This window comes from Prunus persica, chromosome G5 (assembly GCF_000346465.2).
Source record: "Prunus persica cultivar Lovell chromosome G5, Prunus_persica_NCBIv2, whole genome shotgun sequence".
NCBI lineage: Eukaryota > Viridiplantae > Streptophyta > Magnoliopsida > Rosales > Rosaceae > Prunus > Prunus persica.
In genome coordinates, this window is record NC_034013.1 from 11,871,230 (window position 1) to 11,897,097 (window position 25,868).

The following is a 25,868-nucleotide window of genomic DNA, read 5'->3' on the forward strand; positions in this document are numbered from 1 at the left end:
TTTTTCATATCACAGTCATGGTTGAATAACAAATAACCATGTCCTTACCATATATATATATATATATACAGTCCCGATCTCTTGGACCACAGGAGTCCAAGAGATTTGTGGTCACTCACCGTTGGATGTAAATTCAACGGTTCACTCAATCTTGAACTCCTTTTAAGAAACTTTTTTGAACCATTAGATTAATATCCAACAGTGAGTGACCACAATCTCTTGGACTCATGTGATCCAAGAGATCGGGACTGTATATATATATATATATATAGTAAGGACATGGTTATTTGTTATTCAACCATGACTGTGATATGAACACGTGAATTATTGAGAGCGTATAGCATTAGCATTACGCTTGATATTGTTAGAAACCAAGGCCGCTATCACTAAATTGAGAGAGTTAGGCCACAGAGCCCATCAAACCAAACCAACTACATATTTCTTTCCCAGAAGTAAGCAAATTTGACGGTCAGATGAGCCCCTTATTTTGACTTTGATGATAACAAAAAGGGTCATCTCCTCCAACCACACCCACTCTTAACACTCTCACTGCAACTCTCTGTTCTCAATGACTATTGCTTGTATTCAATCTCTTTGTAAAGCCCCCACCTTTCTTCTCCCTTCAACTTTTCTGGGTTCCTCTTATTTCTTGCAGAGTCCACAAGCAAACCCATTTTCAAGAAACAGAGACTCCAAGTATTACATAGACAGAACGATTGACAATAAAAAAACAAGAGGTGGGATTGTCTGTGGGGTGCTTTTCCCAGTTGATCCATGGGCACCCAGCATTGATTCACAGAGCATAGCTTCACAGCTCTTTGCAGCCTCCTTGTTTCCCTACCTTGGTTTCTTGTACTTCATCACCAAATCAAAGTCTGCCCCAAAGCTCACCCTTTTTGGGTTCTACTTCTTGCTAGCTTTTGTGGGGGCCACCAGTGAGTTTTTCCATTTCTTTTCATTCTATTACCTTTCTACTTTTTTATGCTCTCTTCTCTTGGGTTTTGGGTATCCCTTTAGATTGCCTTAATTTAGCATTGTTAAGCTCTTCAAGTGGTTGCAAATTGATATGTAAACCACAGACTCCTTCTACATTACATTCTATTAATTTATTACATATGGCCAACACATGGGGCATAAAAGGAAGATGGAAGTGGACCTAGTCAAGGACCTGAACTTATGCATGTCTTATGCTTTTGTACCATTTGTCGACAGTGATTATTGTTTTATCATATTTCTTTTCTTTGGGCGGCTGGAAGATTTGTTTATATAGCTTTGTGATAGGCTTCTAGTGTGTTTGAAATCCAAAAGACAATGCTTGTTGTGGGTCTGTCATAGTTCAATTCAATGGCCCCTGCAAATATTCACTCTAGTTTTGTAAAAATGTTACATGATTGTTTTGTTTCTTATTGAAATTGGGTTGGTATTGTAAATTGTTTACTGTCAACTGCTGTGTTTGAACTCTATTAACATCCTTATTTTTGTTCGTTGCTTTCCTCTCGTCTACTGAGCAGTCCCTGCTGGAATTTATGGTAAGTTTTCACTGTTTGAGAATGTTGTACACTTCATATCAGTTCATGAACTGATGCCTTATGGTACTCTGGTTATTTGGCTGAACAGCAAAGGTGAAATATGGCACTTCATTGGCGAATGTCGATTGGTTACATGGTGAGGCTGAGGCACTTCTCACTCTAACCAACATATTCATTGTGTTGGGGTTGAGAAGAGCCCTCAGAAAAGCTGAAGATGCAAAAGCAAGAACATCAACTCCTATATCAGGGTTGAAGGAGGAGAAGAAAACTTCTGTTTAGGTGCAGCAGACAGATTTTGCTCTGGGTTCTTTCTTAACGCGTTTTATTTCCATGTTAGATTTGAAGTCTTTAACTCTTTTTCTTCTGCTTTGTTACAAACCACTATTGCCTATGCCTAATATCTCTGCAGTCATGTTTTCCCCTGTTCCCTTGAGAAGCCATAGTCTCTCATTTACTGTATGTAAAGTCGCAACATTTCTGTTGTTTTTTTAGCTGAGTCTTGAAATGTTGGGTAATTGTCCAATCTAGAATCGTATATACTGTTTATATTCCTTTTTTATATCTCTGTGTTTCTGTTATGTGTTATTTAAACAAGAACATGACCTCCCGGTTCGAGTCTATAAGTTTGTTTATTTATTGAGAGCAATGTTGTAGGATCTTCACTTATCCTATTTGGTTATAAGATGTGTTTGTATGGAACTTCTGCTTTATTCTGAACAAATATGGGCTTCAATTGGAGTTAAAAGGAAAAAATATTATTTGAAAACTATAATATAATCAATTCTATCCGTCGGCTAACATCAGAAAAAGCTCTTATCTTTTACTAGCATTCCTCCTATCTTATAATACATGGTTGATTCAAGGTGTGAAACAAGCTAGTAGCAACCTGGATGCTACTTATTCTTTTTCTCAAACTCAAGTAGAATTATGAGAAAATTCCTGTGGTGTCAAATGGGAAATTGGGCTCAATTTCCACTGGCTCCAGTGGAAAATCCATCTCTGGAATTGGAGAATTGGTTGACGAATTGTTGGCTGAGATGATCTCAGTAAGACCACATTCTGAAAGTTGCTCGTTTCCTGCAATGTTTCTCATCTGGCTTGGTGGCATCAAATAGTAGTTTGATTCGCCTGCGGCTGGAGATAGCAATGAATGATTGAAGTTGTCAAAGAAAGTGTTGTTATCATCAAGCATTGAAGATAGAAAGGCATCATCAGGCATCATACATCCAAATGAAGTTGAAGTGAAAGAGAATGGAGATGCCATGTTCTCTCTGTCTTCCAAGAACTTGGTATCAACTCTCAGATTAGTCGGAAAGCTCATTTGGATTCCTTGAGACTGCTGTTGGTGAGAAGTATTATTTTGCTTGTTTCGTTTTTGTTCTTGCTGTTCTGGTGATGGTGGTGGTAGAACTGAATTGCTACCATGAGAACATGTATGCTTTCCTTTGTATGTGATTTCGAATATCGTGGGGTCTTCATCTGATCTTTGCACTTGCTTTGTAGCATAACAGCTTTGCGTGTTTCGGTAGGTGCATCTGTAATAGCTTCTGCAAATTTAAACAAAATTGGTCATCAGAATGTTCATAACAAAGTGATATTTCTATGATGCAGAAGACTGCTATATTTCCCGTTTGTGGGTCAACCTCAAAAGACAAAGCTTTGTGCGCGTGCGTGTAAAAGGTAAAGTATTATATGTTGCTTTTTGAAATGTGGCATCGGTGACTGTTACTGCAAATGATTGCATGGTTGAATGGATTCGCTTATAGGATTTTACAACAGGATAAGATTAAGTAAAAAGGCACTTTAGTTACCTTGGATGTTTGGCTCCAAGGATGTCCTTCTGTCCATATTTTCTCCAGCTATGGCCATCTTCATGAGGTCCTTCAATCCCATTCTCAGAGCTAACTCTCATTACATGGTCTGTCCATTTGGCCATGATCTTTCTGCAATATGCAAAATCAAATTAGCATTTGATTTCTTGGCATCATATTCTCTACATTTATGACTTAATGAATAGTATAAGCTCACCTCTTCTTGGAGACATCTGTGAGGTCCTGATGATCCTTGGGACTCTTGTTATAGTCATCAAAACAAGGACCTGCGTAAGCCGACACAAGAGACTCCGGCACACTGGCTATTGCACCCGCAGTACTTTGAGCCGGCCCACTGAAGTTCAGTATCAAAAGGGCTTTCTCATAGGAGGACAATATCCTCTGCACTAAAAATTGTCTGGTGTCTGATGAAGATGCTGCACTTAGACTTAGCCTCAACTGTTTTGCTAGTTCCATCCCTTCAATGATCTCAGTTAGCAGTGACTTGTGCTCCCAGCTCTTACTAGAATCCATTTCTTCAATTCTATGTATCTATTTCTATATCGCAATTGGAACTGTGAGCAATATAAGATGCAGAGCTTTAGTGCTACTTCACGTCCGACAGAAGAACATGCATTGCCTGCATCAGCACACCTTCACCACATTGGCTATGTATGATTGGTTATCAAGGAGCAAAATCCTCCCACTTAAATCCCAGAAAGAGTAGAAGCGAACGGGATTTGGAAGTTCCAATTTGTTTCAAGTAAGAAGCTGTACACATGGAATTAGTATCCAGAATTTTGAAGATTCTCTAAATTGTGTGTGCAGAAAGAGAAGAAAGTAGAGTAGTGAAGCTGCGTAAGCCAAGAGAGTGAGAGACTTGGATTTAAAGGAGAAAGTGGAGATGCTATATATATACATGTAGAGGTGACCAATTTGAATGGAGAAGAAAATTAAGTGGAGATTGGGGAGTAGAAAGTTGAAGTTTGACTGAGAAACCGAGTTATTCAGCTCTGACTGGTCTTTGGTCATGCATATAGAAAAAAAAAAATCTACGCTGACCATTTCCACATCTTCTAATTCTCTGAATCTTTAACTTGTAAAAAGGGTCCCTCTCTCTCTCTCTCTCACAGATGGCAACAGGGGCGGATTGAGGCCGAATATGTCATTACCATCTCAGGGACCCAGATAAATGGGTTTGATAATTATTTTATTTAAGTTTTTTCCTTAATAAAATTATTAAAAATTATAATTTAGTACGTCTGTCTGTCGGGGGAAAATTGTCGTCCCTACCCTCTCTCTGATTTGTAGTTGGTGGGATTTTTTTATATATTTTTATTTTGGATTGCATGATTGAGATTTAGAAAGGTGCTTACTAGGAATTTTCGAACCATATTCCGCGTTATTATTTGGTAAAATGTCGTCGCTCCCACTTCTCCCAGTAGTAGAGTAGAGTATTGAAATTGAATCAAAGAGTGCATGACGTGGCCCACATAGTTAGATTCCTTTTTTTTTTTTTTTTTTTTTTTGTTGCTTGGTTATCTAGAACATCGTCTTTCATATTAGATGTCTTCTCTGCAGCCGCGTTTTTGTGGAAGAAAAAACAGAAGTGAAAAACTATTTGGTATTTGTTTAATAATTAATTGGTCAAAAGGTCTTGAAGAACTTGGACAATCTTACGGCCTCAATCTGAATTTGGATCCCTTTGACGGGGTTATTGGCCATGATTCTTATGGTCGTTGTATCCTTTGTTTACTATACCTAAAAACTACGTATTACATAGACACTTGCGTATCAAAAATTAGAAATGCATTATAAATAGGGTGAATTCAATACATCGCGCTAAGATGTCATGCGATATATCAAATATATGTGGTCGGTTTTGAGATGTGACAATATATCAGCTTCAAAATGATTATATACAAGTTTCAAATAAAATTATTTCAATGATTCGTCAATAGAATAAGACTATATATATATAATGGTAATTTAATTACAATGTCCATGATATTCGTTTGTTGCTTGGAATGCCTGGTGCAACTGACCCAAATTCATCAGTTTTGTTAGTTGGCTTGATGATAAGTTATCATCATTACTCCATTTGACTTCTTGGTTTTTCTAATTTAATTTCGTCAACTTTAAAACAAGCGCGTGTATTCATTTGAGTCGAACATTTATTATAAATATACGGTAATACTAAAAATATTAGAATCCAGATTTGCGAATCTCTTGTTGGAAGTTTTGTCAAGTTGAGTGGAAAAAATCGATTGATTATTATTTCAACTTAAACAGGCAATTGCAAGTTGTTTGTGTGTGGGTACAAAAATTTAACAATTGAAATTGACGTCCAAGCTACCTCTATGTCGGGGAGATATATATAGTCCCATTTCATCGGGGAATTCCATAAATAATTTTATTTGAATTATACTCTTAGGGTATCCTATGAATTTTTTTCCAACAATCCAAATCATCAATTTTTTTAAGTCTACATTCATAGATCATTCTTGCAAAAAATTAGACAAATCAGAAACCATTTCGATATCCAATTGTATCCTACAAAATCAATTAACACAGTGCTTCAAGAAAGTACTAAAATTTTAATAACACAATTGAGTGGTCAAACAAAATTGAATTCCAATGATTTTTAATAGGGATGATCTTTGAATGATTATCTAAAACATAGACTGTTTAAATTAGTGAAATACAATGCGAAGTGAGCCTTACAAATGTGTCATTCAAATAAGCTAATTTGAGGGATCTCTCGATGGAAGCTTTACATATACATCACATATTGTATAACCCAAGCTAACCTATGAGAGACTGAGTCGTCCCAGATCCCCATCCGGCGAAAGCCACATGGGATTTAGTCCCAGCTGGACCAATGACAGCTACGTTAGCCTCCACACAATCCATACACTACGATTATATATATATATATATATATATATATATATATATACGACATGTTGCTTTGTTTGAGTTCTGTCGTAGGCTTTTCTCAAAAACATATACTATATTTTTGTGGCAATGATCGTACCTTTATAGGCTTTTTCCAACTTCACTTTCATAGGTAAGTGTTTTTTTTTTTTCTTTCTTAAAAGACCTTTTTTATTGAGAAAGACGATAATATATTAAAGAGATATTTAGTGATATACTTATTCTTAGCACTAATATTATAGATAAATCTTACACCATTGAATTTTTATAAACAAGCTTAAAAAAAAAAATCAAAAATTGACAGCTGGCCTTATTGAATTTAATATTTATTATTAAATTACTTTGATGTCATATTGAGTGTTTTGGGTATTTTTATGAGATTTTGGGGTTGGACTTATTTTAAGAAATTGATGACAGTTTTGTAATTTATTAGAAGTTAAAAACCTCTTTGTTATGTTGTAAATGAGTTTTGAATGTGTTTTGGGTATAATAGTAAATCTCCCTATATTAAACTCACACACTATACAAACTCAAACCCAGAACATTTCTTACTAGTGAATCCTTTGCAAGGTAGGTTAGATTTAGTTTTATATTGAAATCATGTATTTGTTAACCAATTGAAATATACTCAATGGTGCATACGTGTCGCGACACATAGCTATTATCAGACCAAAAAGTGGCTTTGCCCTCTACGAACTCAGTTATAATAAAAAGCTGTGAACCTATAAAGATGTGCTCAAGATATTTGATCCAAATGATGTTTTTTTATAATCAAAATACATGACAAACCGCTTTAGCATTTCTCTATATTAAATATTATATTGTACGAGGACGGAGGAAAGTATAGGAGCATCACTTTGACGTGAACATTTACGATTAAAAATTAGTTTGGAACTTATTCAGTGGCTGAGGTGGATAAAGAAAAGCCATAACAAATTTTTTTTTTTCCTGCTCAAGGAATAAATAAAGGTTTGCATATATATGATATTTTCAATTTTGCACGTCATAATGTAAAAGCAGATTCCAAGATTGATAAATATGTAAAAACAAAAGAAAAAAGGAACCCCACTGACCACTTGATCGCCTATATAAGAGATCTAACCAAACAGCCTTCCACCACCAAGAGAGCTCAAGAACACTTAGCTACTAAAAAACCAAAACCCTTTTTCAATCTCCTTTGTGAGTTAACTAAAATGGCCTCAACGCAACGCCACAACAAGCCAGCAGCCAAGGAGGGCTCATTGGGCCATAAGGTTTCTGAGATTGCTGGCTTTCTGAAAGGAGGTCACCATGGAGAACACAACAGCAGCAGCAGCCACACTACTAGCACCCAATATGTCTTAGCCACCCCAGCAACTAATGGGCAGCATGGGCTGAACCAGCACCATGCAACTGGAACCAAGAAGAGGGGTGAGCGCAAGAACAACAAGACAGGTGGCAGCCGAAATCTCCTTCAGAAGATCAAGGATGGAATTTCTGGCCATAGCAGCAGCAGCAGCAGCAGCAGCAGCGACAGTGAAAATGAAGGCTACCAAAAGAAGGCAAGTGATTTAAGTGTATATCAATAACATATGGAAATAATGCAAAACTAACTATCTAACTGTGGGTTTAAAGATGTTTATATTGTCAGACAGTGAATATCTTAGATATTCGTGGATGTTCTTGATGCCTGTTAATGATGTGTTTATAATGTACATTTGTGTGGATTTTGCAGAACTAAATGGAACAGATGTGGGAGATCAGCATCAACTAAATATCAGGGACAGGGGAAGGAAGATGTGCCTCATCATCACTATATATGATAACTCAAGTACAAGTATATACCAAGTGTAAAATACAATAATGGCCTTCCTGGCTTCTGATCTCTCACCACTTGGTTATCTATATATGATACAAGTGAAAATATATATATGTATATGTCTCTGTCTCTGGCTCTCAAAATAAAGTTATTTTCGTGCGATATATAATATATTAATGCTTCATCCAATAAACATTCCCGAAATTGATGTGGCTCGGTGGAAAACAACACGAGAACGAATGACAGAAGAATGTATGCACTCCAAACATATCGTCTTTGCAATAATATACGCCATGTCATGTGATAGATTTTTGCCATTAATAACTTGAAACAAATGAAATGTTTGGATCAATCACAAGTTACCGACATCATGCAGGCACATGGCAGTCATTGATTGGTGTAGGTCCCCAAGGTAGCTAGGTTTCTCACCAAATCAGGCCATTCGAAGAGGAAGTCACATCTCATCACAATGAAGTTAAGGGTGGATGGTGAGAATAATAATTAAGTTACATATACTGAATTTATAATACCTTGGAAATTCATGGTACTTTAACGATTATGGATTAAATATCGATAATGTATCAAGCACTGTAACGTACATGAGTAGTCATGTTGTTTTATAAGAGCTAAAAAACTATCTTACAAAACATTCCGCTCTAGCTCACTGCTTTTGAGCACCAAGCAACCACAACAAAGCTTAAGAAAAACTAGATGCAAGTAATTGAGAAAGTAATTGTTGGGTTAAACTCCAATGGCAGAAACTTTTCATGCGAGTACTTTTCGTAACGGATAGGTCAAAATTCAACAGCAGATACAAAATAAGCTAAATAAATCAGATGATGAAAGTATATATAAGAGAGAGAGAGAGAGAGAGAGAGAGAGAGAGAGAGAGAGAGAGAGAGAGAGAGAGAGAGAGAAGGATGAAGAGAGAATTCAATATTTTTTGAAAAGGAAATATGAGATGGCATCATGAAATCTTAATTCTTGATGTATAAATCACGTTGTGATAACTTATATGTCCTAATTGGAGCTTGTAGCTCAAGTAGTTGATAATGTCTATTTCAAAACAAGGTCAAAGTTCGAATCATGCCTCATTTATTCTTCCTGTAATTTTTTTATTTATACAAGCAATAGTCTAAACTATAAGGTGGAGCAAGGGCGGAGCTAGGATTTTATATTTGAGGGGGCCAAAATGTTAAACACAAAAAGTTTAGTTTCATATTTTTTTTTGCCTATTGAGTAAACTATTGCTTACAAAAGCACTAAATTGAAATGATTGGTTTTCTTTCATAAATGTAGTATGATTTTACTACTATATTCATATTAAAATACAATTTTGACAAGTATTGATTTGTGGTGAGGGGGCCATAGGCTTAAGTATAGCAATTTTTCTTTGCATTTGTTACCACATCCAATATATACATTCAAAAGGGTTAAATAAATTGGAGGGGCCAGGGCCATCCCAGGCCTTAGTACAGCTCCGCCCCTGGGTGGAGGGGAGTTTCACACACACACACTACTAAGGTGCTATAGGGATTCGAACTAGAGACCACTGATCTGCAGCTCAAGGCCCTCTTCTACTAGACTAGACCCCAATAGCATCCTCCTTGTTATTTTTTTTATAAAAAAGAAAAGAAAAACTGAGATGCCCTTGTTATGAAAAATGACCCAAAAAAGAAGTTAATAATTAGATAAACGAATCTCCATGGTGGAAAAAAGAAAACAAGAAGAAAAAAAATGGAGACAAGTAAAGCCGAATCTAATTTATCTTGTCCCTTGTATTGATGTATCGAAGGACTGTACATCCGGGAATTTCAAAAGAGGGTATGGGACCATCGGTAACGTGTTGCATTTTCACTCTGATCAAATTCCAATCTCCACTTATTCCTTTTCCTTTTGTTTTTGGAAATAAAATATACGCGTTTTCTTTTCTACATGATCCATTTGTCACACAAATATCATTATTTTTGGTTAAAACTATGCTACCGGCAATTGCGCATAGAAAGATGGTGCAGAAGTAGTAAAGCTAATAACTCTTCAGCAAATAATAGACAGATAAACCAATAGCATAATGAAGTTGCAGATTGATAGTACAAAAACAGCATGAGCAGTTCACATCACAAAACACAGCAAGCAGTTTATGGCACAAAAACAGCATGAGAACAGAATCCATAGACAACATGATACAACCCTTGATTTACATGGAAACTTTTCTTTGCAATATAAAGTGTCACCTTTCTCCAAGAGACCCTGACAAAAAGGATGCTAGGGCCTGAAGAGCAAGATCTTCAGCTTCGTCTTGCGTTAACCCAGTGGTTTGCAGATGCTTCTTTCCAATCTTGAAGGAGTGGTCACCACCATCAATCACATGCAAACCACTAGGGCATTTCATCTTCTTGCGTGTAACTTCTAGCTTTTCCAATGGACAGAGCGCATCTTTACTACCCTTCATGAAACATAATTGTAGCAAACAACAAGACACTTGTTAGAGATAGAAAACTTAAGAAAGGCATTGTTATCTAACTGTAAAAGGAACTTTCATTCAGCAAGGATAATATATAGAAAGAAAATGAAAATCTCAGTTTGGTCATTCTATAAGAATTGGTACGAGAGAGCTGAAGAATTATAAATCCAAAACATTAAACCAAATATTTTATATTGAATCTATACAGTGCAGTAGTTTGCAATTGATGACCAGGAGGCACTACGAAAAATAAAAAGAAAACTTGATTCTAGAGAAAAAGAAATACCTGTACTAGCATTATGGGAACAGAAAGTTGCAAAAGTATTTCATCTCGCACTGCTCCATTAATTCCCTGAAATTTAAGATACCCAGATCAGACACAATCGGTGGCATATTTATGTAGTTCGGAGAAGTGCAAAGGGGAAAGGGAACACTTGTAGGTCACAACATCAATTGCTAAGGTTCCAATGAATGCAGAATTTCTTCTTCAAAGAATACAGATAATTTTGTCTCAACTATTTTCACCTTCTAGTTTGTGTTATTGAAGATTTACTGCACGATGATTTCATGCCAATAACCCAAAAGAAAGAAGGAAAAAACAAAAGCAACAACAAAATAAAGTACATAATGTGCACAAATGAGATGTGGGGATAACAGCAGAACTCAGACCTTTAGCGGGTATCCTAAGCAAAGTATTGCTGAAGCACGAATGCCTTCCTTGCAAGCTACCATACAGCTGACCCTAAAGACAAATGAAATCCAAAAATCATAAAAAGAAAGCACAAATGATAAGTAGCAAAGAAATTCATTATCATTAACATGTTAGAGTACTAAAATGAAATTCAAATTTAAACATAAACAAGGGAAACACAGCAGAGCTTCATGAATTGTCCATATTTCTAGAGTTGAGCACTGCAGCCAATATAAGATGCATACACTACACAACTGTTCACCCAAAATAAAGCTCTGCAGAGATCAATATACATCTTTCAAAAGGGTATCTCCAGCATTACTTGATTGCATAGAGACTACCTTCTACTAATAGAATTTTAGGCTACATCAAGTAATCTTCAGTAGAAAGTAGAAGGATTATAACCTTGAACCCATAGATTTCCCGGCCAAAATCAACGGATGACCCGGGTATTTAGCAACAGCCTTTCCGACAACATCGGCGTGAAAGTCGACCAACTTTTCAGCCTTCGGAGGGGCCCTCCTTTTCCCACCCGAAATGTCTGCCAAGCATCAAACTTTAAGATTATACAAAAGAGATAACAAACTCCATGTATAACCCAAAGCACCATATGTACCCAGTAAACCGAGATTTTAGCAAAATACAAATGAACTTACATGGGTAATCAAAGGTAACAACTTCAACAGCATGTAGTGCTTTTCCCAACATATCCTTCCACCTAAATAAAACTCAAAGCTTCAAGCTTTTTACTTCAACATTTCTTTTCCACTATTTCAAAAAAGAAAGAGAAGAGAGACCTGATCATCCAGTCAGAAGAAGAGGGAGCACCAGCACCATGAGCAAAGACCACCACAGGGGATAATTTCTCCAGTGTGGATGAAGATGTTGCTGACATGTCGTTTGCATCGTCTTTGCTCTGGTCCTTACGCCTGCGTTTTGAAGGGGGTGATGAAGCCATTCCCAGTCAAAGAACCCTTTGAAATGATTCCCAATTTTCAACCTGATCGAAACCCTAGATATCAGCCCTGAACTGATTTTCGCGCCAAATGTTAGGAAAGACGAAGACCCAACTAAAAGAATGTGCTGCGCGCCACTCGGCGTCTCCTTACATACGGGTTGGGTTTTTCAATCAATACATTGGATTGGGTTTAGGCTGAGCAAGGCCCAATTTGGTTCAATCCTGAAATTATCTATTTTTATAATGCAATATTTTAATTCTTTGATTTACGGGAAGGGGATTCAAACCCCGTGCAAGGGTTACATTACCTAGACTAATTGAGCTAACTCACATCTACATAGCCTGAAATATCAAAACTATTCTTTACGGTTTGCTCTTTTTATATTCTTTTTAATTCCTCGATCAATATATATGAGGAGCAAATTTCAAAATCTTTTTCAAGTATTATATATATTGATTAAATCATTTACGCATTTAGAAGCTCCTCAAACACAAGCAATGGTACTCTGTTTGGTGTGAGGCGATAATGAGGATTTACAATGAGGAATTCTTAATAGCCGTTTGATTAATGAAAATGTTATTATTAAACACTAAATTGGATCCTTCAACACAGCCCCTCAACATAGACCCTAGTTATAGAAGCTCCCGTGAGTTTTGACAATCTCAAAAATTGTCTCAAAAGTTGCCTTAAAACCCAATTTGCAAAATTGAGAAGTTCCATGAAGAATCAAGTGTGCAGCGTAGCTCAAGTTCGCATGCCCCATCACGGCCCAATATCCTTGAAAAAGAAGCAAGGATCCCAATTTTTGGTGGGACAGAGGGGCATAAAAACCCAGAAAAAGACAAAAACAACTAAACAGTATTAATCATATGGATCTTAGTAACCCCTATTGAGTCACCCATCAACAGAGGCCCAAGCCAAGTTGGATTTTCCTCAAGAAACCAGCAACCCAGGTCGCTGTTGTGGCTCCAAGCAGCCAATCTATCAGCCACTGCATTCTTCTCTCTGTAAATGTGTTGAAGTTTACCTCTTGGGATCTAGCTCAAAAGTCTCTTGCAGCTGCTACCCAATCCAGTCGTAGGATGACAGTTGTTCAGCTCATTACTTAGGATAAGATTCACGACTGTGACAGAATCCATTTCAACAACAATATCCATTATGCTTCTTTTAATAGCTAATTTTGGATCAAAAAATAATCCCCACAGCTTAGCTTCAAGGATTTGCCCTTTCCCAAGTTGACAGCGAATCCACCAATCTAGTTACCCCAAATGGTCTCTAATAACTCCTCCAGCACCAATGGAACCCGTACTTCTCTGGAGAGATCCGTCAACGTTTAGCTTTAACACACCATTCTTGGGGGGTTCCAAGCCAAACTAACCTGGATTTTACCACCTCCCAACTGATTATTTATAGAGGCTCTGATCCACTCCTTGGCAGCAGACAGTATCGGCTTGTTTAGGCCTAAATTCCGCACGCTAGCCCATCTAGGTACTGGGATATATCGACGAAAGGGGTTTGGGCCTTGTTTTACAGAAATTGGAAATCAGCCCAGGATATTTTAGAAGCCCATACCATTTCGAACCAATTCCAGAATAAATCTTCACATGTTAAAGGTTAATTACCATTAAGGGTGATTGAATATGAAAAAAGCTAGATTCAATTGGTTTAATTAAATACCCAGCTTCTGGATTTTTTTTCCCAAGGGCTCAAGGTTTGATCATCACCATTGATTACTAAATTCAAAGATCAGATCAGCAGATATGGGGGAGGATTTTTCTTTCCACAATACCCATGTGATCCCAATGACAAGACGTCAACAGAAGAAAGAGCAGAGGACGTGTTGGGGAGTTGGTAGAAAGGTGAAATCGGAAAACCACTCCCCATAACCATTAAATGCAAGAAAAGAGGGCCAAGTTTCCTCCATTTACTCGTGAAGGCCTTATTAGTACATACTTGGTTTAAAAGAGACAAAGAAAGAAATAAGAGAGTTGGTTGTTAGAAAGTTAAAACTGATCATCATGAAAATGACTCTTGATGGGGGTTCTTCTTGTCAGATTAACTACTACCCTTTTTTGCGCTGGAACAGAAAATCCTCTCAACAATGTGTCCTCCAGATATTAAGGAATAATCACTCATGCAGATTTCCTACAAATATAGGAGGATTTGAACAGGATAGAGACAGCAAAATCCAATCAAAACAAAAACTCTTAGTCATACTGACAAAATCAAGTAAGATCACATGATTCCAAAAGCTTTTAGACTTTGAAGTAACCAAGCTCTTTGGTTTGCAAAAGCCATCCAGCCTCTGACGAAACAGGCAAAACTCAGACTTCTAACTACAATTCAGTTCAAAGAAGCAGTTCACAAAAGAAACGAGACTTCTCTCGTTACAAATTTGGTTCAGAGCAGATGAATCAAGTGAAGTTCGGGTTTTTCATAATATGAAAACCTCAACAAATTTCCAGAGATATCTTGATATCTCATAATTGCCTTTATAGCTCTTAGAGGATTCACAGTCAAGCAAAATAGGTACTAAAGTACAGTCCTAGATCAGCAATCGTCAATCCAGCCACTTCCAGTCCAATCTAGATTGAAGAGATCTCAGTTCTGCCCATTCAAAAAACCTCTCCATGGCTAAATTTGATTAAAGCTCTGCCAATCTCAACATTGGTATCGATTTCCAGTTGAACCCCATCAGTTAAAGATGCTGATGTGCAATTTCAGCACAGGTATATCCAATCTAGCCTAAGTCATAGACAACAATCCAAGCAGAAATCAAAGCCCAATATCTTGATGTCCTTCCGGACTTGGCAGTTCTCTTTTGTTTAAATTGTGTAATAGGCAGTTCTCTTTAAAACAGTTTGATTTATTTCAATATTCATTTTTGACTAGACTTACTAGTTTTACTGTGAGAAATATAAAGTCCTCACCCACTTAGGCAAGAAAAGAACTTACTTGGGAGATATTCCTCACCCAAATTCACAATCACTTGATCAAAGTCAATAGCTTGGGCGAAAGTTATTAAATTTTTATAAGTCTGTTAGGGTTTTTAGCTGCTAACAGTGGCACGCTCGCACACAAAAGAAAATTAATTTGTTGATTACCAATGGTTTCCAAGTCAATGAAAAACCTTACCCTACCACCACAGGAACTACATCAAAATGGATAAACACAGCTCTCGCAAACCATCCTCATTTTTTAAGGTAAAACCATTTCTCCATTTCCAGATGTGCCAGCAGATGACACCAAACAGAATTTTCCAAGGGATCGGCAGAACTTATTCTTAGAGCGAAAGTTGCCGAGCAGCCAGGTTAATAAATATGATAGGTCATTGTCCACTATGACATCTGATTGAAACAATGTTCTCTGCCTCTAGTTTCTTGCCACAATACATTGCAGTCCATGGTATCCATCTATCATCACTAGCTGTAGCACAAAAAGCATTTTGCCACATGCTGAATGCTTTAGAAAACTGTGGCTGATCATCCAATTGAGTTATGCCATTGGCTGTGAAGATAGAAAGCAAAAGCTAAGATTATATTACAAGGTGGGATGGGAGGAATGTCAAACAGGAATTGAATTTATATCTGCATTGACCTCAATTGTGAATAAGATCAAAGATAACCTTGAGAGATGCCCCATGAGAACCTAAGCTACTTTAATTTTATTCTTCTGCTCAAAGATAAGCCTAATTGCCTTGCCAAGGTTCTTAAGAGCCAACCCCCTTTTGCTTACGACCACAAAAGCTTCAAGTTGTACAAATTTGATTGGTCAGAAAAATTTGGGAAATCCACCTTGGATTGGTGCTTTTGCTTATCACTACTTTTTATTTAATTAAATTTTTTAAATGGGATTATAGATATGTAGACCCCACCAATATTGACTAACAGCAATGTTTAATTATCCTTTCGCAAAAAAAAGAAAAGAAAAAAAAGCAATGTTTAATTATCCCCACATAACCTGGTGCTTCGTTTTTGTCTTTTTGTGGCCTTAAGGGCTCTATAAAGGGGCTTCTAAGCCAATGCTTTCTTCAACAAATAAGAGCAAAGCTAATGAGCAAGGAGTTGAATTGAATCTTTTAACAAGGCATTGATTGCTCACTCTCCCTCAAGGGCTTCTCAGCTTAAGGCAATGATATTACACCAAGGTCCTTAGTTTTAAGGGGCACTTTGGTATGTTTTAGGCTATGAAGCTCGTTGGGGGGGAATGACCAAGCTTTTGCCTCAACTTATAGCAGGGTGTGCAAGGCATTTTCTACGGATCAAAATCCAAGGCATTTTTGTTGCTCACTCTCCCTCAAAGGCTTCTAGCAATGTCAGAAATGGCGAGCTCGAAGCCTTTGGGGAGAGTAAACAAAAAATGTCTTGATTTATATTATATGGCAAACCACATTTGATGGTGAGCATCGGAGCTCAGAGGCTTTTCTTCTTGATTTGCTTTTTGGAAAGGTGAGTGATGCTTACTATTTTCACGTCTAGCTTAGCTAGCTAGCTCATGTAATAATTACTGGAAATTTAAAATATCACACAAACTTTACCTGCATATAGATGCATGCTCACACACACACACATATATAATCAACAACATGCATGCATGCACCATACATTTGGAGAGAAAATTTGTACATTTCAAATATTATATATATATATATATATGTTCTTCATATTAAGGAAAAATGTTTGGTTACTAATGAGTCATTCTTAAGCTTAGAACAAATGCTAAAAAAATTCTTTTTAATTGAAGAAACGTTGTGATGAACTTGATAATTAAGATTTATCTAACAATTTAACTCAAGTTATATTCATCATGAGACATTTATAACGCGTGTATAATTATTAATATATAAAAGCACTATTAAACTCAAAAATATTAGTGAACCTATGTATATCGTGTACGGTAATAATTTGTGTGTAACACCATATCAATATGCAAGGTAGTTTTGCCGCAGCACAGTAATTTTTCCTTTCAAAGATACGAGTCCAGACTCCAAATAGAGTGTTGAGAAGGGGAGGGGTGGGGGTAGAGTTGCCCTTTCGTTACATCCAGGTTTCCCGCTGCATGTATAATATGGCTCTTTCATGAGTTGACTGGTCCTTGATGCATATAAAATAAGGAATCTTTTCATTACAGGAAAAACAAAACTTTTTTCAAATTGCATCGCTAATCTCTAATGCAACATGATAACTTATTGGATGTGAACAAACAATTCAATTTCCACAGCTGCCTCTCAAGAAGAGAGAATCGGAAAACCAGCTTTTTCTTTGGGTAATTAGAAGAAACCAACATGGCTGCTTGATTAGTACTACTAATATTTGCTTAAGGAGAAAACAAGTAGAAACATTATTTTTATAATATTGAAGGTCGGCTAAGGCTACTTACATGTACAAATAAATCACAATCTGATACATAAACTAAAAACACACACACAAATTATGCGCTTGTAATTTGTTCGGAAGAAAAAATGGCGAGTATTTTTCACACGTGAATTATATCTGACGAGTCAGAGTGAAGTGAAGACTGAAGTGGTTGTACAAACACTGATAAGCAGAAGTGCACATGGAAAAATGTCAGGTATCTCTCAAACCTTGTTGAAAAATGGAAGTTACAACCATCTCTGCCCTGCTTCCTTTATAACCTTAACTAGATAAAGTAGCTGCTACTGCTGCTAGTCCCCTCCACTGTGCCCAGGGCCACCACTTTCCCTCCCTCCCTCCCTCCCTCCTCAAATTATAGGGGGACAGGAATCTCTCTCTCTCTCTCTCTCTTTTTCCTCTGTTTGGTATTCAAAATTCTTCTTTTTCTTTCATGTGACTTGTGAGCCTAATATATGAACAACATTTTTAAAAAAAATGTATGTAAAAAACATGAACTTGTTTGGATTAAATGATATTAATTTTATGGATTTACATCTCAAACTTTTTCTGGATATCAAAAGCCATATAACTCTGACTGGATGAAATGCCAGAAACCAATGATTCAGAGAGAGAGAGAGAGAGAGAGAGAGAGAGAGAGAGAGAGAGAGAGAGAGAGAGAGAGAGAGGGAGAGAGGGAGGGAGGATCCAAGGATGATTATTTATAATAGCATCCCTAAATTGGTCGAGTTCACATATTTTCCTAGATTTTACCAGCACTTAATCTTGAAGTTAACCCTAATCACACCCAAATTAACCTACAGCCATAGAACTAATCCCTCGTACGAACCTCTTCTGATCTGCTGTCTGCTACATTAAGCAAGCTCTTGATTTTTCTCCACAAGTCTCACTTCTTTTGCAGATCTAAGAACACTGGCCTGACAAAAAGAAAAGAAAGAGCTTAATTAATCAGTTTTAAATTAACAATGATGCATTATTATATGAATCACACACCTGGTCATCAGTAATTTCCACAGCAAACCCATCAACGATGACCAGAGACAATGTCTTCTTGTAGCTTCCTGGCTCAAGGGTTCTTGCCAACAACTGGTCATGCTTCCGGCTTAGATACAAATCAAGCTCATTTGTCCCTCTCTTTGTTCTATGTATAAATAAGCATGTATTTTTAGATAAGGATACTTATGAAGAAACAAGAGAAGAAGATGAGCAGCAAGGAGAAGCAATATATACTTACCGATTAGCTCGAAGGCGTTCGTATTGAGGATCGTAGTTCATGAAAACAAAGTATGATTCGATTTTGGTGTCTTGCATTGTGGCTAATTCTAACTTTCTGTGCTCTTTCTTCTTCTAGGGTTATTGACTGATGGGCAATGTGGCCTCATCTAGTTCTACATGATGCTTATTTATACTTGAAGTCATCACAAGAGGCCTACATTTTTGTTTACATTATCAAGTCTAACTTTTTAAGACAATATTATTACAAGATTTAAGTCTACACACTTATAATACGCTACGAATAATTTGACTAAATTACGATAAAAAATTCAAATTTCATTATATTTTTTTGAAAATAAAATATAATATAGAATAATACTAGACACACGAACTATTTCATTAAATGTTGGGCAAATAGTACAGTTGCAAACTCAATTATCTACTGGGGAAGAAATTGGAATCTAAATATCTATTGGGTTGGGAGACAATAATGGGGATGCTTCTATGGCAACATTAAAGGTATTGCCATCATTCACACTCGGAAGTTTCTTGCCTAGTGTTTGAAAAATACAATTTTAAATGTCGGCCACACGCTTGCAGTATAAAAGTCAACACTTATTAAACAACTTTTTCTTTTTTACAGAACATTTACGTTATTTCTACCTATCTTCCCTATTTTTTAATCTGTTTTATTTTTTCACCGACCATATAAATTTATAAAAATACAATTTTATATTTTCATTCTCCTAAAATAATATTTAATTATTAATTCAAATAAATTCCTATCTTTATAAAGAGATAGTATTAAATTAATTCAATCAAAGCTCCCCCACCCACCCAACCTGATCAGCACCCTAACCCCGCCGGCGTCAACCACCCCTCTGCTAGCCGAAAACACCGTGTTTTCTCTCTCTTTCTTTTCCCACTCCCACAAGACAGACTAGATAAAAATTACGGCTACAAGTCCTCTTCAAAAGTCTAGAATCTCTAGAAATATCAAAAAAGGAAAACCTGTCAAAACAAATTGCGCTTAGAATTTTGCCTCTGTAGGAAGGTAGGGTCTGCATCAGTATCAACAAACAAATCAGATTCTTTTTCTTCTCTTCCTTTTATGGTTTTACCCAAGTTTGTGTGAGAAGATGCATCTTTTCTTCCTCTAGTATCTGAATCAGTGCCACCAAGTGGAACTTGTTTGGATTGGCACATAACATATAGAGAGAGAGAGAGAGAGAGAGAGAGAGAAAGAAAGAGACAGAGAGATAGAGTGAGATAGATAGGAAAGGAGGATTTGTCGATGGCAAGGGGGGAGGGGGTCGCTGCCGGCGAGGTGGGATGGCTAACAAGTCGGTGGGTGGGGGACTTTTGGTGGCTGTTGGGTTTTTGTTTTTGTTCTTAAAATAATTAGTTTTAGTTTTTTTATATACCAAAAGTTAAGGGAAATAGCAGCACTCATTCTCTATTAGCAAGTATTAATTATAGGCTAGCAAGAAGCAGGTGTGTGGGTGGTGCCTATTAATTCTTAAGCAATTTGATTAGAGGCAGTAATTTTTTCCATTAAGATAATTAATAATGGATTCAATATTAGAATATGTCATCTGGATACCGACGGTGACAAAAAAGAGGATCATAGAGCCATTAACCAACTGATTAGTCATTCTCTAATTAATCTTTTTAGCCAATATAGCAATGACTCGGAAGTCAAAGATGAAACTAATAATACTTTGATTATACAATTAATTATCTTGTCAAACAAAACTTTTACTCCATCAAACAGTGTGCCCTTTACTTTTGTGTGTATATGCACGTGTGCACGCAATGTTTGTATATATAAATCACACTAATACATAATTTTATATTTTATAAAATAATTTATAAAAATAATTTTTAAATGAATACTTAAAAAGTAGACAGTTCGAATTATTAAAATACAATAGAGTGAAACTGTGCAAGTGGCCCTCAAAAAAATTGTATGTGTATATAGTGCATGAACCAATGTAAAAGATCACATAAATTGAAGAAGGAAAAATAAATTAATTTGCTCTGCCTAGTCTTCAAGTTTGTACAAAAATTAAATGCCCTTTAATTATAACATCTAGAAGAAACATTGGGAAGCTTTATCTACATGAACATGGATATGAAAAAACGACCCCATACATGGCTCTTATTATTGGCTGGAAACAATAATCGAGAAGATAGAGTAATAATGCCAAAAAGCCCATCATGTGAATGGGGGAATTCATAGGGTTTATTTTTTACTTGATTAATCAATCTGAAATCAGTTTTCAAAGTCATAGGATCTACCAAAGTACCTTCGTAATCAAAATGAGATGATGTGTTGGAATTGGTCAAGTCGTAAAGACTGCCAAGTGCAATGTATGTGGGTAGGGCTCTAGTTGATTTATCAGAAATTAAGCGGAGAATTTGAATTTATTGAGATATGGACTCGTTTAGTTGTGATTCTAAATAGACTAGAATTATTTATAAGAAAAAGCACATTCCACGTGCTTCTCCATATAATCATTTAGAATCACTCACAAATGAGTTCATAATTGATGTTAGGGATTTGTTTTGTTATTTCGGGTGTTTAGCCCCTTGTTAGCCATAGAAGGTGATTTGTCTTCTGATTTTATAAATATAGATTCACGAAAAATGTTAAAATGTTTATAATGGAGAGGCATAGTAAAATGCAAGTAGACAAAAAGACATGTACGCACATGACAGCAACTACGTAGTCCTGTCTAGCTCATTCGCCAGAATCGTACGTACGTGCAAACAAGTGCAAGTGGAAGGGGTCAACACCAAATGTACGAACTCCACGTGTCAGTGATTGAGCTTGTGAAAGGGTAGGGTGGACACTAGACACCCTTTTCAGATTCTTCCACACAGAGAGAGAGAGAGAGAGAGAGAGGGAACTCTGACTACTTCTCTGTACTCTACTTGTGAGTTTGCTCTGTCAGTCACATGGTATGCTGAGTTATCTTTTGAATTTAATGCATAAATCTACTTGTGGCCTACAGACTCAAGCAAAATCTCATATATATATTGTGACGATGTGAACAAATGTTCATGTCCGAAAGTTAAGAGATCTTACATAGGCTTAAAGAGTTGGGTTATTCTTTTATTGTCAATTGATTTTGCGTGAAATTTCATCTTACCTAATTTTATAATTACGAGAAAGGCTAACATACCCTAACATAGATAATGTTATTTACATATCTTAGTGTTTTTATAAAACTTCTCGAGATTTCGAACTAACTTTTTCAGGTTTAAAATTGTTTTAACCTTTGATTTTTGACCAGGTGAGAAATTGAAGACTGACACTCTTTCAAAGGCCAATTTGAAGCAAGCTGACCACATTCCTCACTTAGTCTTTTAAGAGAGATGGGCTGGGTTGTTGGTTTTCCATCTTCTCTATATGAATTATATATATGAATGGAAGAGAAGAGTAAATATTCAAAAGGAACTTTGACTGTGCCATGTTACACATAAATTACCTTATGTTTGACTGTTATAGAGCTTGGTTTAGTGAAACTCAGTCTTGCAATTTAGGTGAAAATAATTTTCTTTTCTTTGGTTAGTAAAGGTGAAAAGATTAAGAGATTAGGTCTCTCCCCTGCTCGTCTTCAACCGCAGAAGGCTACAATTGGAGAGATGATCAAAACTCTTAAATAAGTTCATATTTGAAGAACATAGTAACATCCCTGAAGACAAAAGAGAAGAATAAAAGGGCTTATTCTTTTCTGAATTTTGGGTTTAGGGATGTATGTATATCGTATCGATCGATCCCTTGTACACACAAGCTGACTGCATAAAATTTGACATTAGTATCATTTAAATCTAAAACTGCTTACAATATCTCCAAGAGAGAACAATATATCTCTTTTATAGAAGGCCTAGCCTCTGGTTTGGCACTTGTACATGCAAGGGCAATGTCCAAAACCCCAGACACTTGCCTCCTTTCTTTCCCTTCCTTCACAGCAAACTCAAAAAACTCCGAACCACATTCTGATATCAGGCCTTCCTTCTCTTCCTTTGTGCCTTCTGTCATTCTCAAACCCTTTGGTCCTGCCAATACGTCCAGCAGTATCACCCCAAAGTTGTGAATGTCACTCTTCTGACTCAGTTCAGCACAGTAAGGAGTTGTTTGCTGCCAGCATGGCGACTTCATCATTTGCCACATGTTGGGAATTTCGACCGGCTCCGCCAATTGGGTGAATCCATAATCGGACAAGCAGGCTGAGAAGTCGATGTTCACCATCACATGGCATACCCTAATGCTCCCATGCACGTTCATCTGCATCTTCTTGTCATATGAAGGGTATTGCTCATGGATGAATGCAATTGCTCGTGCAATATGAACAACTATGGTCAGCCTTTGGTTCCAATCCAACGCTGTGTGACCATGTTGCCTAGCACCTTTATGGTGAAACCAAAATAATAATTCAGTCATATATGACTAGAAAATAAAAGATTTGAATTATATGTCAAGGTGTCACAAAAATGAAAAATATAATTTTAGGTCGACAACATCAGAGTTGATCTTAAGGGATTTAAAAGGTCTGTGAGAGTATGCAAAAACGTCTTTGGAATGGTTAAAAGCACTTCCAAACAAACCTTAATCTAAGATATTGTCCATGATTGGTAATACTGAACGAAATAATTCTCCACTCATTTTTTTGGTATTGATCTTGTGTTGATGTCCAAAAAGATATCGTTTGAAGCTTATTGATTCAACAAAACAACCTAATTTTATCGGTAAGTACAAGATCATCAATAAATCAACAGAGGATCCAAAGTTACTACTACGTTATGATGATTAAAAGTTCTAATTATTGTGTTCGATAGAAATAGACAAACCCAGTTTTTTTAAGGTTATGAAAACACTTTCGATCTTCATGTGAAGCACTTGAAAATAAATATGTAACACGTATTTAGGAATAATTAAGATATGCTTTAATTTAAACTTACCAGCAAGCAAGTCAGCAAGGCTTCCCATGGGGTAGTAATCAGAGAGAACAAACTTGATCCTCTTAGCATACAAATAAGCAATGACAGGCACAAGATACTCACTCTTCTCACTCACCTTAGCCAAGTGCTCTATTCTCTTCCCAAAGTCACGACTCCCACAGCTCACCTTCCTAAACCTCTTCACAGCACAAACCCTACCACCCAACAACACCACCTTCTCAGTCATCCCCAGCCTGCTCTCCCCTATCACACCCACCGAACCTCTCAGCACACCCCTCAGCGTCAAGTGGGACAGCCCTTCCCCACATCCAAGACACTTCCTGTCGTGTCCACAGCGGACAAGTGGCAGGTCCTGCATGAACCCTACGATGCAGTCTTCGTAGTCGTTGAACGAGCTGGTGGTGTAGCCTTGTTGTGGGTCTTGATCTTCATTTTTGGGGCTCTTTCTGGGCTTTGCAGTTAAGGCTCTTGACAACATAGTTTCAGAGAGGAATTTTGAAGAGAGGATTTGTAATGTCAAATGTGTTTTGGTGTTTTGGTGAGAATTATGGCGTGTGGTTGTTCTTCTTGTTGGTTGTGATTTTGATTCATAGTGACGTTTCTTGGTTGTATCAATCCAGCTAGCTTGGTGCTTCCTTATTGGGCCCTTGGGTTTCAGAAAATCCAAATGTGGAATCTGATATTTTTCGAACTTTGGCCAGCCTACCAAACCAAACACATGGTATATATAATTCATATTTCCATGGTGTTATTCAGACTAGGGTTCTGCAGATCCAATTCAATCCTCTAAAATCAACCTATTCAATTCAATTTAATTCAATTTTTATTGGTTTCGAAAACATTGGTATATTGAATTGGATCAGAAAAATAGAAATTCAATTAAATCGGTTTGGATAACAAATCAAGAATTAAAAATCCAACCTAAACCGAACCGATCCAATATACACATTAATATACATTCATATTGTATAATATCTACACTTTCATCTTATTTCTCACTAATATATTAATCTTACTTACAACAAAATTAAAACATTAACATATTAAATATATTATTGTAGTAATTTATATTAAAAACTAATATATTAATGTCATATCTTTGATCATATTGAAATTTGTGTTATATGTAATGAAAGATTATGAAGTTTTTTTGTGATGATTATTTTTTCATACAAACCGATTATCCAATCCAATCCAATCCAATGTATATTGGTTTAGATTGGATTGGATCCTAACATCCGACCATTTTGGATTGGATTGTAAAATTTGTAATCCAATAAAAGATTGGATATGATTGAATTGGTAAAAAATCATTGGTTTCAAACCGATGCTCACTCCTAATTAAGACCTCTTATTTACATGCTAAATTTACTAAACACACCATTTCCAACCTCATAATATGTATTTACCTCTTTTTAGAAGGAAAAACAAAAAAAAGGATGTTACATAACCTATATGGCAATACTTTTAGAAGGCTAAGAAGCGTTTTTGAAAGCATTGGTCATAATAAATAAAAAGTGCTTATAAGTTTTAAAAGCTGAGTGATGCCATCATGACATTTTCACAATATGTATGAGAAAACTTTGTTCCCTCAAATTCAAGTGATTGTAAAAGACTCTTCCACGATGCACCGTAAGAATTTCCACAGCTATAAAAGAATCATTTGTGAATGAATGCCAATGGAGTTTTTAAAAAAAATAAAATTTAAATATATTTAAATAAATACTTTTAATCACTTGAATTACGAACGTCTTGCAGAAAAATTAGGAGTTAGGAAAATGTTTAGATTGCTTAAAATAGGGTTTTTAACAATGTAAGCCCAAGAATGTCTTCACCAAAGGGCACAAGATAAGACCACTCCAAATGTTGTGGAGTTGGGTTGAGAAAAGGCTTGCCCAAAACTTAGAGCATGAGATTCAAATGGCCCACATGCAGTATTTGGTTCAAGCTGGCATTGATTAAGATTTGGCATAAACAAAACTAATGATAAGAACAGAAGATTCAAACTTTCACATAAGATCTCCAAAAAAATAATATATTTTTGGGACATTATTGCTGTTGGAGTAAAAAATACTACAACTGCGCCACGTAGCAATCGCAACATAAAATAGCGGTGGTGAGCAT

At 36.4% G+C, this 25,868-nt stretch overlaps 6 protein-coding genes across 6 annotated transcripts; 2 read left to right on the plus strand and 4 right to left on the minus strand.

The window, feature by feature from the left end:
* Nucleotides 420–2,161, plus strand: LOC18777484. The gene is made up of 3 exons (XM_007209575.2): nucleotides 420–935; nucleotides 1,512–1,529; nucleotides 1,618–2,161. Exons 1-3 carry the CDS (start codon nucleotides 569–571, stop codon nucleotides 1,806–1,808), a joined length of 576 nt encoding a protein of 191 aa, XP_007209637.1. The 5' UTR covers nucleotides 420–568; the 3' UTR covers nucleotides 1,809–2,161.
* Nucleotides 2,269–4,538, minus strand: LOC18776484 (probable WRKY transcription factor 53). Its single transcript, XM_020563903.1, has 3 exons — nucleotides 3,558–4,538; nucleotides 3,341–3,472; nucleotides 2,269–3,076 (listed from the first exon to the last, which is right to left on the minus strand). Exons 1-3 carry the CDS (start codon nucleotides 3,872–3,874, stop codon nucleotides 2,455–2,457), a joined length of 1,071 nt encoding a protein of 356 aa, XP_020419492.1. The 5' UTR covers nucleotides 3,875–4,538; the 3' UTR covers nucleotides 2,269–2,454.
* Nucleotides 7,382–8,239, plus strand: LOC18776215 (cold-shock protein CS120). The gene is made up of 2 exons (XM_007209715.2): nucleotides 7,382–7,818; nucleotides 7,992–8,239. Exons 1-2 carry the CDS (start codon nucleotides 7,471–7,473, stop codon nucleotides 7,995–7,997), a joined length of 354 nt encoding a protein of 117 aa, XP_007209777.1. The 5' UTR covers nucleotides 7,382–7,470; the 3' UTR covers nucleotides 7,998–8,239.
* On the minus strand, nucleotides 10,110–12,327 carry LOC18776609 (KAT8 regulatory NSL complex subunit 3). The gene is made up of 6 exons (XM_007209481.2): nucleotides 12,028–12,327; nucleotides 11,887–11,948; nucleotides 11,636–11,771; nucleotides 11,209–11,281; nucleotides 10,826–10,891; nucleotides 10,110–10,521 (listed from the first exon to the last, which is right to left on the minus strand). The coding sequence occupies exons 1-6, from the start codon at nucleotides 12,186–12,188 to the stop codon at nucleotides 10,306–10,308; spliced, it is 714 nt and encodes a 237-aa protein (XP_007209543.1). The 5' UTR covers nucleotides 12,189–12,327; the 3' UTR covers nucleotides 10,110–10,305.
* On the minus strand, nucleotides 18,245–18,978 carry LOC18776396 (subtilisin-like protease SBT2.5). Its single transcript, XM_007209734.2, has 3 exons — nucleotides 18,796–18,978; nucleotides 18,555–18,702; nucleotides 18,245–18,478 (listed from the first exon to the last, which is right to left on the minus strand). Exons 1-3 carry the CDS (start codon nucleotides 18,870–18,872, stop codon nucleotides 18,416–18,418), a joined length of 288 nt encoding a protein of 95 aa, XP_007209796.1. The 5' UTR covers nucleotides 18,873–18,978; the 3' UTR covers nucleotides 18,245–18,415.
* Nucleotides 22,624–24,244, minus strand: LOC18776625 (putative receptor-like protein kinase At1g80870). The gene is made up of 2 exons (XM_007210183.2): nucleotides 23,745–24,244; nucleotides 22,624–23,192 (listed from the first exon to the last, which is right to left on the minus strand). Exons 1-2 carry the CDS (start codon nucleotides 24,220–24,222, stop codon nucleotides 22,624–22,626), a joined length of 1,047 nt encoding a protein of 348 aa, XP_007210245.1. The 5' UTR covers nucleotides 24,223–24,244.